The following is a 12,442-nucleotide window of genomic DNA, read 5'->3' on the forward strand; positions in this document are numbered from 1 at the left end:
ATTACAAAAGCAGAAACGAGGTAGCGCTGCTCCTCCATAAAATGTGAAAAATATTATTTTTAAATGTAATTGTTGAAAATACAAGTATGTCTAATAACAGTGAGGGGCATGAGAATCTTCGTACCCTTGACCCCATGAATTTTTAATTCGTTCCTGTCAATAAAAATATTGCACGTTCCGAATAATTATCTTTAACAATGTCCATACAGAATGTAAAACCACCACTACGAAAAAAAAACAAAACAAAAAACGGTAAATTATAAAAAGAATTGAAGTTACATGAAAAAGAAGAAAAAAAACTGATTTTTTTGTTCGTCGCTTTAATAAAGTACCAACACTCATTAAATATGTTCACTTTAAGAAAGGCTGGTTTTATATTACAAATCTGACGTAAATAGAAAACAAAACAGTAAGTAGCTTTAAATTAAGTGATGAAAAATATGTATAGCGTAAGAACAGCGACGTTACACGCTAGAGACTAACACGTTCGCTGTACGTTTTTTTACGCGATTACTCCCGTTCAATATACGTAGTACTAAAATACCTTACGATAAATGTCATAACTACTAGGGGGTGCGTACGTCACCTTAGGGTGAAAATAAGAACAAAGAACTATAACTTCAGCAAGTGTGTTCAGGTTATTTTTTTTCCAACGGATAGTTAAATAAAAACTCCCACCATGAAATTCTAGTCTTTAACTTAAAAAACAAAAACCAAACTGGAATTGCGATTTTACTTATTTGCGCGAACAGATAACTTAAACCATTAACTGTGTAACATGAGAACTAACACATACACGTTTTCATTCTTTCAAGAACGTTGACGTTCATTTTTTAAAACTTGCTCCCAAGTGTGTAACTTTAATATTCGTGCGCTAATCTTAAATCCTAGCTTCAAAAATAATGGAAATATGTTACAAGACCATAAACAATCAAAATTTACAAAACAATAGCTAGTTTTTTCAAATAAAAACAGGGCCTTGCGAAAAGAATATTTTGAAAATGCACCACTATTACAAACAACGAAAATACTTAACACGATATACATATATGTTTTCGATTTATTCATTTATTTATTCTGTATTCGGAGTGTTGAAAGAAGCATTGAAAGATTTTACAAAACGCAATTAAGCATGTTACAAAAAAATATACATTACCAAGAAAGAATAACTATACAGACTTAAAAATTACATGATTTAATAATATGTATAATTTCTATCAAATTAACTTGCCAAACAGAATCCAAGTAAACAAAAACAAAGCGATTTAGTTATTAGGCTTAACATTAACAAAATATATTTTGAAGCAAGAATGGAATAAATGTAAAAATATAATAATAATATCAGGAAGGGCCGTGGATGAGTTATAAGTGTTAAAATCAATTCCAAATTATTGGGCCTAATAAGAACAGACAATGAGTTGGCGGTGGGTATTGCCGTCCCTTCAGTATACCAGTTCACAATTTAGGGGCGGCTAATGCAGATGGCTCTTGTGTAGCTAGCTATACGCGAATATCCGAAAAATTTACATGCCCTCCAGAAAAGTTAGCTCTAACGTCAGCGGCTTTTCTTTGTATCTTACACTATATTAGTGGTACCCAAGTGTTGCAGCGTATTAAGTAACAACGTTTTTGCCCGCTAAAACACTGAATGCAAAGAACTGACCAAAAGTAGTGGTGGGGGGGTGTATTATTTTGGATGTAAAATATATAAATAACTTAGCAGAACGCGTTTTTACAAAAGTAGAGGGGGTTTCATCTGCAATTATTTAGGAATAAAAAAAAACAACGTTGGCGCCATGCATTCATCCTATTTGAAGAGTTAAGACTCGCATTTTTCAATTAATAACCCTTATTAAAACAGCAATATACGTTACAAAATGCAAAACTTTTATATTATGATTCATTTTGTACCAACATACTACGGCATGAGGTGTGTGCATATTTATAATGCATAATTGTTCTATTAACACTGTGTATCTGACAACAATATTGTGACGGTCGGCTCTGCATTCAATAACAGATGCGAATTCTGATATGTGTTATGTCACGTGCTTTCGTTGGCTGCATTGGGAAGAAAAACCCCACGTTTTAAAAAAAAGCGCGTGGGCGACAACAGACGCTTGTTCTGAACATGTTACTCTTGAAATATTATAAACCATGTGCTTATGTACCCTTTAACCGTTTATACTAAAAGGGGTGATACGACCTGCTGCATTTTAAACATTTTAAAGTGCTTATATCACTGTATATAATATTTAGTCTTCGTGGTGTATTAATGTCATAGCACTATTGTTTGATCCGTACAATAAAATTTCTCAAACTATGGTTCGCGAGTGAAATCCGAAATTTTATACAAATAATAAACAAAAATATATAATAAAAAAACAATTTTCCTACACTTACATTTATGTGGCTTGAAACATTTAAAGTTGGAATGCATCTCGTCATAAACTCGGAGTCTCTCTCTCTCTGTGTGTGTGTGTGTGTGTGTGTGTGTGTGAAAATTATTGATAGATTTTGATGTCAGCGAAACAATTACTAAAATTACTAAAAGCTGAGAACTGTTTTATGGAACCACGTTTTTATAAACCTCGTGACAGATACTAAACAGATAATGGCCGGCTTAGGACACACACACACATTATATATTGTATATACTGCTTTAGAGCAATTCTATTGGTATTGGATATCCAAATGTTTAGTATAAGAGTTATTCATTGGTTCATTTACTAGTCTAATATTAAAAGATTATTTAGTTTTCACAACAAGGAGTGTTAAAAGTTAATTATTTCAAAGAGTCGCACGGTGTGTGTAGTTCAACTGTTGTAATTTGACGTCACACTACTCGAACCTTTTGAATTTTTACTGTTCCCGTAAGTAACTATTGTTACATCATAGCGCCTCGTAGTTTGTAGAAAGTTCTAGGACTTATCTGGGGTATATATATTATATATAATCGACCAAGCATGTAAGCACAATTGTAGTTAAGTCAAATTATATAAATGTTAGTTTAGTGGTAACGGACAATGTTTGAAAAGAGTGTCACAATGGTATTGTAAAAACAGACATAAAGGAGAAAAATTTTGGCTTAGCAAAGGATGTCCTAAAGTAACTGGACTTGCCCGCGTAGACTTTCACAAAAAGGAAAATTATTTGATGTTCAGGATACAACTACGGTAACTCACGGGGTAACATAAGTGAACCTGTTGCAGGCTGTATAGTGAGAAACAAAGAGTAAAGAAATAACTCTTATTATAAATTCAAATCTAAAGTAACTGAACCAGCTAGTTGGGGTTTTGACAAGCAACAATAATTTTTACAGTTTTAGATATAATTATGATAACATATAGTGTATTATATATATTACACACACAAACACACGACTGACTTGTTTTGATTATATTATTTTACAACAAGTGAATTGTGTGTTGTCCGTTTACTGTTCGAATTTAGCGCCAACACGTCACAAACACTAGCCGTCCCTAATTTAGCAGTGTAAGATTAGAGGGAAGGCAGCTAGTCATCACCACCCACCGCCAACTCTTGAGCTACTCTTACCAACGAATAGAGGGATTGACCGTAACATTATAATGCCCCCACGACTGAAAGAGCGAGCATGCTTGGTGCGACCGGGATTCGAACCGCGTGGTGTTTTATGTAAGGTATTGCCTTTAATAACAACATGTGTGCGCGCGTGTGCTGAAACTATTCGAACGTGGTGAATATTAGCCGATTTCAGCTCCGTAATTAGACCCGTTTTGCATTAAAAACGCGTCCGTTCGTTAGAAATATGTTAGACGAAGATCTATTTAAAGAATAACGAGTTATCGCTCGGTTCAAGAATAAACAATACGATTATTACACTACAAGCAGTTTCTATCATAACTACACTTTACAAGGACATGGGTCGAAGTTCTTGCCCACGCAAATTGGCAACCTTCTTCTAAATGTATGGCAAGTACCCCCACCCCATATTCTAAATTTTCTTTCGAGATAAGGTTGAGATGTTCTTTTTCACTCACTGCATTTGTTTTTTAACAATGTGTGTAAGCCAGCCTGTTTGACCTTGTTAGCTGTTGTTTGGGTTCGAGTATAGCGTGTTTTTTTTTTTTTATATAATGTATTTATGTATCTGTTTTATTATTCATCATATCTTTATGACGAATGCGTAGTCATATTTGTTATATTTCAGCTGAGTTTCACAAGGTCTGATTTCGTGTGTCAGAGGGAAAGCACTTACCGCCGACTCTTAAGATACTATAAATCAATTAGAAAGGCTCGAATGTTACGTTCGTAAAGGGTCCACGTTACCGAAGTGCGGAGCGCGATTCCGTGATAAGACACGAACTTTGAAACTTCCGGTTCTTTGTCCAGCACGATAACAAACTACCCACCCACCCTGCCTCGAGAACTAAATAAATCATAATACAACTAGAACAAATAAAATTTACGAATACTTTAAATATTAACACTGGGTTTGTTTGTTTCATCACAAAGCCACAAGTTACATGTTTTGTCTACCGCAGAAAATCGTACCCCGGATTTTTAGAGTTATAAGTCCGTAAACTTACTGCTGTCCTACCGCGTAAAAATGTTAAAACTACCTATCCGTTACCTAACTGATGTATGTATGTTTAATTTCTATGTATATAAATATTAATTATGTTAAACTGATTAAAATAAGACAATATACCGACGACCTATATTATAGCAACAAGATTGTTTTATATATACTACTGTGTGTGTGTGTGCGCGCGCATTAGTAAAGCACACAGTACCATACTCTATTACGTCTTTTTTATCCCAGCTTTCAACCTGAAACGTTACTACAACAAAACTTCCCAAATTTCTAGCTGAAGTATTAATGATATAATAGAGTCGGAGATATCTTACTTTAACACAGTAATTTGTTTTTGCGAAAACGTTTGTTTGTTTGTTTTTTGGAATTTCGCACAAAGCTACTGGAGGTCTATCTGTGCTAGCCGTCCCTAATTTAGCAGTGTAAGACTAGAGGGAAGGCAGCTAGTCATCACCACCCACCGCCAACTCTTGGGCTACTCTTTTACAAACGAATAGTGGGATTGACCGTCACATTATAACGCCCCCACGGCTGGGAGGGCGATCATGTTTGGCGCGACGCGGGCGCGAACCCGCAGCGACCCTCGGATTACGAGTCACACGCCTTACGCGCTAGGCCATGCCAGGCCCTTTGCGAAAACAAACTCCAATATAAACAACGTAGTAACGTAATCGTAGTTATTGAAATAAATAAATCTTAGCTCAAAACACACTTTATCTGGCAACATGGAAGTTTTGAAGGGGAAATTTTTGTTTTTTAAAGGTGGTGAGCTCCCCTTCCGAATATCCCCAATTTTGACAACCGGGAACGAAATTTGTGTTTATGGAAATGCAAAGTTATTAGAAGTGTATCCATGACAAAAGACGAAAAAGTTATAATATAACCGTACTATATTTCCTAATTTTAGAGTCTCGATTCAATGACATATTAAAAATATCCGAACTCGCAAGATGGGTTTTCAGTCCACGCTTTATATCAACAACTACATTTAAAGTTTGTTTACGTTTGCGTGCGGGTTATGCTCGAACGTTCGTCAGGACAAATTCCTCTATTGGGCTGCTAGAATATAACGTATTTAAAATGACTCGCTATTTAAAGAACTGGTTTTGTGGCTTTCATAATTCCTTTGCTTTAATTATTTTCACTCGTAAACTGGTGTGTGTAAATGTATTACCTCCTTTCTTATTTCTTACCTAAATACGATTTGCTTTGAAATATTTATTACTTTGAAAGTAATTCTACTTTAAGTTTAATCTAATAAGCGATATTAATGATTACATAAGCAGATTCCAAAACGGGTTAGCGTATTTAAAAGTTTTTATATTTTATCCCATATACGATACATCTTGTAATGACCGCTAGGATAAATATATATATATATATATATATATATATACACACACACACACACACATAAACACTTTAAATGGAGAAATAGAAGTTATTGACTATATGCAACCTGTTTTCAGGAAATTATCTTATGAGCATTCTGAGAAGGAGGAACCGCATTTTCTTCGTTATATAACTGAAACATGTGATCAATAAATCAATATGTGTTTAGATTACTTTGTGACAGAAATGGATGATTCCACTAAAAGTTGATGTCAAGAAAAATATCGTAGAACCTTAATATTTATGAACTAAACTTTCTATATTTCATCTGTATTTACATTTCTCACATCGTACTTGTTGTAAAAACTAAAAAAAAATTCCAGAGATAACTGACTGACTAGAATTTTTTTTTGTTCTTCGTTACTTCCACTTTGTGCACGAGTTGTCTGACAGAGAGAAATCGTTCACTCAGCCTTTAACTCGTGCACTGTGTACATACAGCTTATAAAATATTTATACGCTATCGATGTGTAGTATTAAAATGTAACTGTGAAAAACGACAGCTAAGGCAGTGTTTATTTCATATACACTCGCACGTGCTTGAAGTAAAGATGTTTATTAAATTCATTCATTTTAAAATGAATTACGGTAATGCATAAATATAAGAACTTTTAAAAGCAGCACAAATATGTGTTTATTGTGTATACATCTTTGTTTTTACACAAAGCAACACAATGGGCTATTTGTGGTCTTCTCATTGCGGGTACCGAAAGCTACTTTTTACCCTAATGAGCCTCCAGACCTGTCGCTGAACCACCGAGAGATACATCTTAAATAAAATTTTAAAGTACATTCATGTAGGTTATTAACCCTAAAATGACCAATACTGATATCAATTGTCCACCATGGACAGTGTGAACACATTTGATCATATTAAATACTTTTAACTTATTTTTTTTATTATAATAATCAGCATATAGAAGTGACCACAAATATGGATGAAACTGCTTTTTTTTTGGTAAAATAGGTATATGTAATATAATTAGTGGAGGTATTGCAATACCGATGGCAGTTTTTCGTAAAATATTTATCCGTACTTATGTTACTGTTTATCAGAGATTCTGAAGCCGAGAATGTCATGGGTCAACAAATAAATTTGGCACCAAATAATTGAAAAAAAAAAAAAAATCAGAAACAAGAAGGTAAATCTTAAGCTACTAGGCAATTAATAATTATGTATTATAGACGTGTATAATAAACATTACAAACCAATAACAAAAATATACTGCACGTGCAAGTGTATACCTTGAATTGCAAGTTAATAAGGTATTCAGTCAACATGCCAGTAGGTCAGGGAGTGGCCTGGTGATTAACATATGGACTGCGAATCTAAGAGATTACAGTTTGCTCCCTGTTACTACAATCTCATAAAGGTAGGTGTAGAATAGGTAGCTGTCTTACATCTGATCTATCAGATAAAAGTTTGCACCTTTCTACACAATTTCAAATACACAAAACATGTTAAACCACAGAATTACGAGTATTTATAATTGGTTCAGAATAAAATCTACTCAGTTCGGTATATTTTAAATAAAAAGAGTTAAATAAACGCCATATTAATTTTTTCGTAAACTGCCAAAAAAAAGGCGTCTATATTTATTGGCTACACCACAGAAAGATTTAATTAGTTCAACATTTTAGCTATATTAAGTTAATCGTAACAAAAATATTTCCCGGAATGATCGCCACATTTAATATTTAAAAACTAATTTCTCTACAAATGAGTAACCAATGGTTTGAAACAGTGAATACTGAAATGTTAAAAATCAGACAACAATTTTTTTCACAACAATAACATATTTTGTGCATGAGAATAACGTATTGTTCAGAAATAATACTTTTGGCATTTCAAAAGACCATGACTTGTTACGTAATAACCTGAACAATGTTTCAGCAACAACAAAAAAAGTTAAAAAAAATATATTTTACATAATTGTTACGAAAGTACTATTGACCCCCCCCAGTTTTAAATAAAAGTATTTATCACAATATACTACACAAACAACTTGGAATTCTACAAATTAGTCGAAAATACTTAATATACGAATCGAATACGGCACTGAAAAAAAATAGTGATAAAAGATTGTAATTACATATTACATTAGTTTCACTTGTACGTATTAGTTCATTCTGCATATAGGTTTAATTACAGTTGATATTTTGATGATCATTATACGATTTTCAACTGAAATTCGTTTGTGTAATACTTAAACCTGTTTACAAAAATTGGCACATTTATTTTATTTTCCGTGTAATTATATATTTCAAATATTATTAACATTGCGTATCCGTCTTACAGATATGGTTTGGCACTGCTCCAAGTACAAGCTCACATCATCAACGTTGCATGCTCCCACAAAGCACGCGAGCTCACAAAAAAAAAAAAAAAAAAAGTTCAAACATTAATTTTAGAAGCTCTTTGTACAATCTCTCAATCACGTAACGCGTCTGAGGTATTGCTAATTCTTTTAAATTAATATACATAAAATGTGCATTACACGAACACGTTAGAAATTAGTATATTATGTACTTTTGAATTTTCTCCATAGTTTTAAACAACAAACAAGTTAAATATTTATCGTATGCTTTTTTCACGAGGAAAGCACGCAAATCTGACGGGATTGTTTACGCCAGTAAACTACAATAAACATTGAAAAGGGAACCAAGAGCAGTAAAGAGCAAAACAAACACCTCAGCGCTACGATAAAATAGCACGTTGGAATAATACAAGTCAACAAACTATCTTCAGGCATGCTGTCACAGCCTCACCATGTTCATTAACTACAGTAAAAGTGTATATTAATTCTCAAACCTGCTTTCCCTCTCCCTTTCTGTGAGAGGGCGTGCAAGTCACGTTAAAAGTAGCATCTTTAGTTGTAAACACGTATCTTTCCTAACTTCGAATGTAAGTAATTTTTAGCTTGCGAAATTTTTTTTTTTTATTTACCTAATACTAACACATGTATTTAAATAACACCGAATTGTACTATGTAACGATTTACATTATACAAACTGAAACGTAAAGCAGGCACGCAGAGAACGCGTACATTTATAGAACAAAATAGAAGCTGAGAATCAAAATAATAAAAATAAAAAATACCGTATACAATATTCTAAAAACTTAAATTCTTCTATATGTCCTTGGCATAAATTATTTTATTTTCATTTATCGTGACAATGTAAAAAATACGTTTTCAAATGCATATTTGCATAAAATCACAGAAGCAATTTTTGATAACAACAAATATAAACACAATTCGAATTTTCTATACAATTTAAGGAAAGAATATGGTTTACTGGCTATTGATTCATTGCAAATTAAGGAATGCCTAAGAGTTTTAGTGCGACCTCTAAGTGTTTTAAAATATTTTGATAAACATTATTTAAATTTAACTGCACTTATTAAAAAATAAAACTGTCGTTAACCAAGTGAACCTTCAACTTTTAAGACAAATGTCCTGCTATTTCTATACAAAATTTTTAAAATAGCATAGATTACGTTTGTTAAACAACTGAAAAAGTTTGGTCTAATTCAAGAAACAGTTGTTTTATAAATTTAAGCTTGGTCTATGTGTTATAATACGTATCACATAATACTTACTTTTAACATAAAACGTCATTTGGATTTTATTTTCAACGTGGTTTCTAATATATATTTTTTAAAATAATGTATACACGAAGCAGGTTTTTTTTTTCTTCAATTTTTTTTTACATCCAGCCAATTAGATAATTTATATATTCTGGATATAATAGAAATAAACGGAAAAACAAAACAAAAATGTGAAAGCAGATGATATGTTCAACAATAAAGCTATTAAATATAAAAAAAACAAATTTGAAATATTTATATGCTGATAATATAAAATCAGCTGACTTGTTTACTTTCTCACACTACATTTGCTTTCCTGAATGTATACGAATAAGCCTCGTATTGTTGTAATGACAGTATAAAACATGCCTATCATGGGCAAGGTAATTTTCAAAAGTTAGTGTAATAACTTTATACGTTTTCTAAGTTGTGTAGTTATTCCTTTTTTTGTTTTTCAAACTTCAAAAAATTCACACTGCATAAAGCTTCACTGGAAATAAACAGTTATAAACAACATATAATCCCATGTCACTACCTCAATCTGTGTCTTACAAGTTCACTCTGTAATAATGACAATATTGAATATAATAATGACGTATTTTCAAATAGTAAAAACTGGTGAGTGTGGAAACTACAATTTTCATAAAAAATAGAAAGAAAGGAAATCTACCAGAGGAGAAAAGAAAAGATGACATTATCACCCAAGGGTAATTGGGCAGCAATAGAACCACGCAAGTGGAACGTTAACATTAGAAAAGGTTTACTATTCCAACCAAAGCCACGAAGTTGAACACCGAGGTATACAACACACACATATAGCGAAGAAGGTTGCTTAAAGCGAAAGTCAGCTATGTCAGGCCCCTGTAGAATGAAGATAAGGTCATGCATGCTATGCTTACGGATTTACTAACTTTCCGGAACTCCTCCGATGTTTCTTGAGGTTTATACAATTATAAAAAAAAAAAAAAAAAAAGTGTTTAACATATTGTTTTGGAAATATGTTTTGTACTTTAATATGCAAGCTTTATATCGATAGCTTTCGTAATTGTAAACAAGCATTTAAAAATATAAACTACAATACCACACTGCAGTCTTTGCTCGTGTTTTATTCTGGTTGAAATAAGATTTTTTAAAAGATATACTTTTTATCTATTTTTCATTATAAATACTTTAAGCAAATAGAAGTGTTTATTAGTTCCAGTTAGATAATGGTAAGTTCACTCAAGTGTATAGCGTTTCTCATCACTTCATTTTCTTTTACGCTATAGCGTGCAAGCCCACTTTCCGCCATCAGAGTTGAAGCATCGCCAATACTGTTTTTTTTCGAAACATTTTAGAAGACGTTCTTTGACTAAACAATAATCATACTGTAGCATAAATATTTTATTTTCATCATTTAACATAATTCAGTACGAAATAAGCTTTCAACTGCATTTGGCTAAAACCACAAATTATATTTAATAAATAAATATAGCATTTGAATTTTCTAAAACAAAATTAAGGATATATTTATTGATCAATGATTCATCGCTAAATGAGAAATAGCCAAGACTTTTTCTTTAACTACTAAGTAATCTACATTACACACATTTTGATAACTAGTATTTTAATTGTATTTATTATTATAAATTATAATTATCGCCAAGTCTTTAACATTCAAATTTCCTGTTATTTCTATACAAAATTCTAATAATATCACATATATAATAAAGTGGCTAATAAAAACGCATAAGGTCAGGAATGCACGATTGCAATCTAAATTTTTAAGCCATTACCGATTGATTGCATTTGTTAAGCAACCAATAAGAGCGGTTAAAATTAATCGTCCGTCATATTACTATTTTGGCGTTTAGTCTATATTTCATAATAATATTTACAATGCTTCCACGTAAATAATCACACTATACGTGTTTTTAATATCATTGTGAGAAATCTCAATTTTGAATGAATATTTTAAATGTTGATTTTTCGGGGGTGGGGGATGGAAATATTTTTTTTTCTCAATTCGCGCACCTAATAAAAAATAATACACAAATAAGATAATAAAATAACATTAATAAAAAAAACACTATTAGCTTACCTCCCCCATGATACGGTTTTCTTCCTTCTGGAGTTTGTTCTGGAAGAAAATATAGTTTAATACTTGATATCATTTGATCACTGTTTTTGTCTTCCCATAGCAACTGCAATTCGCCTATACACGGATCATCATTGGGTGGAATCCTCACAAAGAAAAATTCCCCAAGCGTTAGAACTTTGTATTTCCAATGCTTCAAATACTTAAAGGCTTTATAGAATGTGCAAGATCCATGGTGTCCGCACGACGTACCTACAAACTGAGAAAACGTCATATTCAGAATCAATTCACACAGCCCGCGATAAACGCGTGTGCGTTCTAAGCCCTGAGCACATGCTACTAGTGGTCCCCTAATCTAGCGACACTACACCTACAGCAAGGTCGTCTCTCCCCTCTCGACCCCTACCCCTTGTGAGGCACGCAGCATAAAAATTATGTACTAATCTACTTTGCGATGGGTAAGGAAAATAACTCTGAACAAGAAAGCTTAACAGTAATTCATTAAAAAAAAAGTTATACTTTACCTGAGGTAAACTTGAAGTTGAACTCATTGTTAATGATGTTTATGGTTTACACTAACTAAATTCATTAAGTACTGAAATTTAATATATATATACATACATTCATGAATATCTAATTAATATAAACACCGATTAAACTCTTACGATTCAGGAACTTTTCCCATATCACCTCTTATCAACGAAAATGTTTGGGCTTTTCAATATGAGATTATATTTTATCTTTACCACCCTAAACGCAACCTGCAAACGAAGTGATGAATAAATAAAACAACCAACAATATCAA

General features: G+C 32.4%; 1 protein-coding gene across 2 annotated transcripts in view; it reads right to left on the reverse strand.

The window, feature by feature from the left end:
* LOC143257401 (uncharacterized) overlaps positions 1-12,432 on the reverse strand; it is an 86,186-nt gene extending 73,754 nt beyond the window's left edge. Inside the window, exons 1-2 of one of the 2 annotated variants that reach the window (XM_076515994.1) lie at positions 12,162-12,432; positions 11,644-11,896 (exon numbers count right to left, since the gene is read on the reverse strand). In XM_076515994.1, the coding sequence (XP_076372109.1) occupies positions 11,644-11,896; positions 12,162-12,188 (280 nt within the window). In that variant the 5' untranslated portion in view covers positions 12,189-12,432. The remainder of the gene's footprint in view (positions 1-11,643; positions 11,897-12,161) is intronic. The other variant, XM_076515995.1, reaches the window with a different exon arrangement.
* Between the last annotated feature and the right edge of the window lie 10 nt (positions 12,433-12,442).

This window comes from Tachypleus tridentatus, chromosome 7 (genome assembly GCF_004210375.1).
Source record: "Tachypleus tridentatus isolate NWPU-2018 chromosome 7, ASM421037v1, whole genome shotgun sequence".
Lineage (NCBI taxonomy): Eukaryota > Metazoa > Arthropoda > Merostomata > Xiphosura > Limulidae > Tachypleus > Tachypleus tridentatus.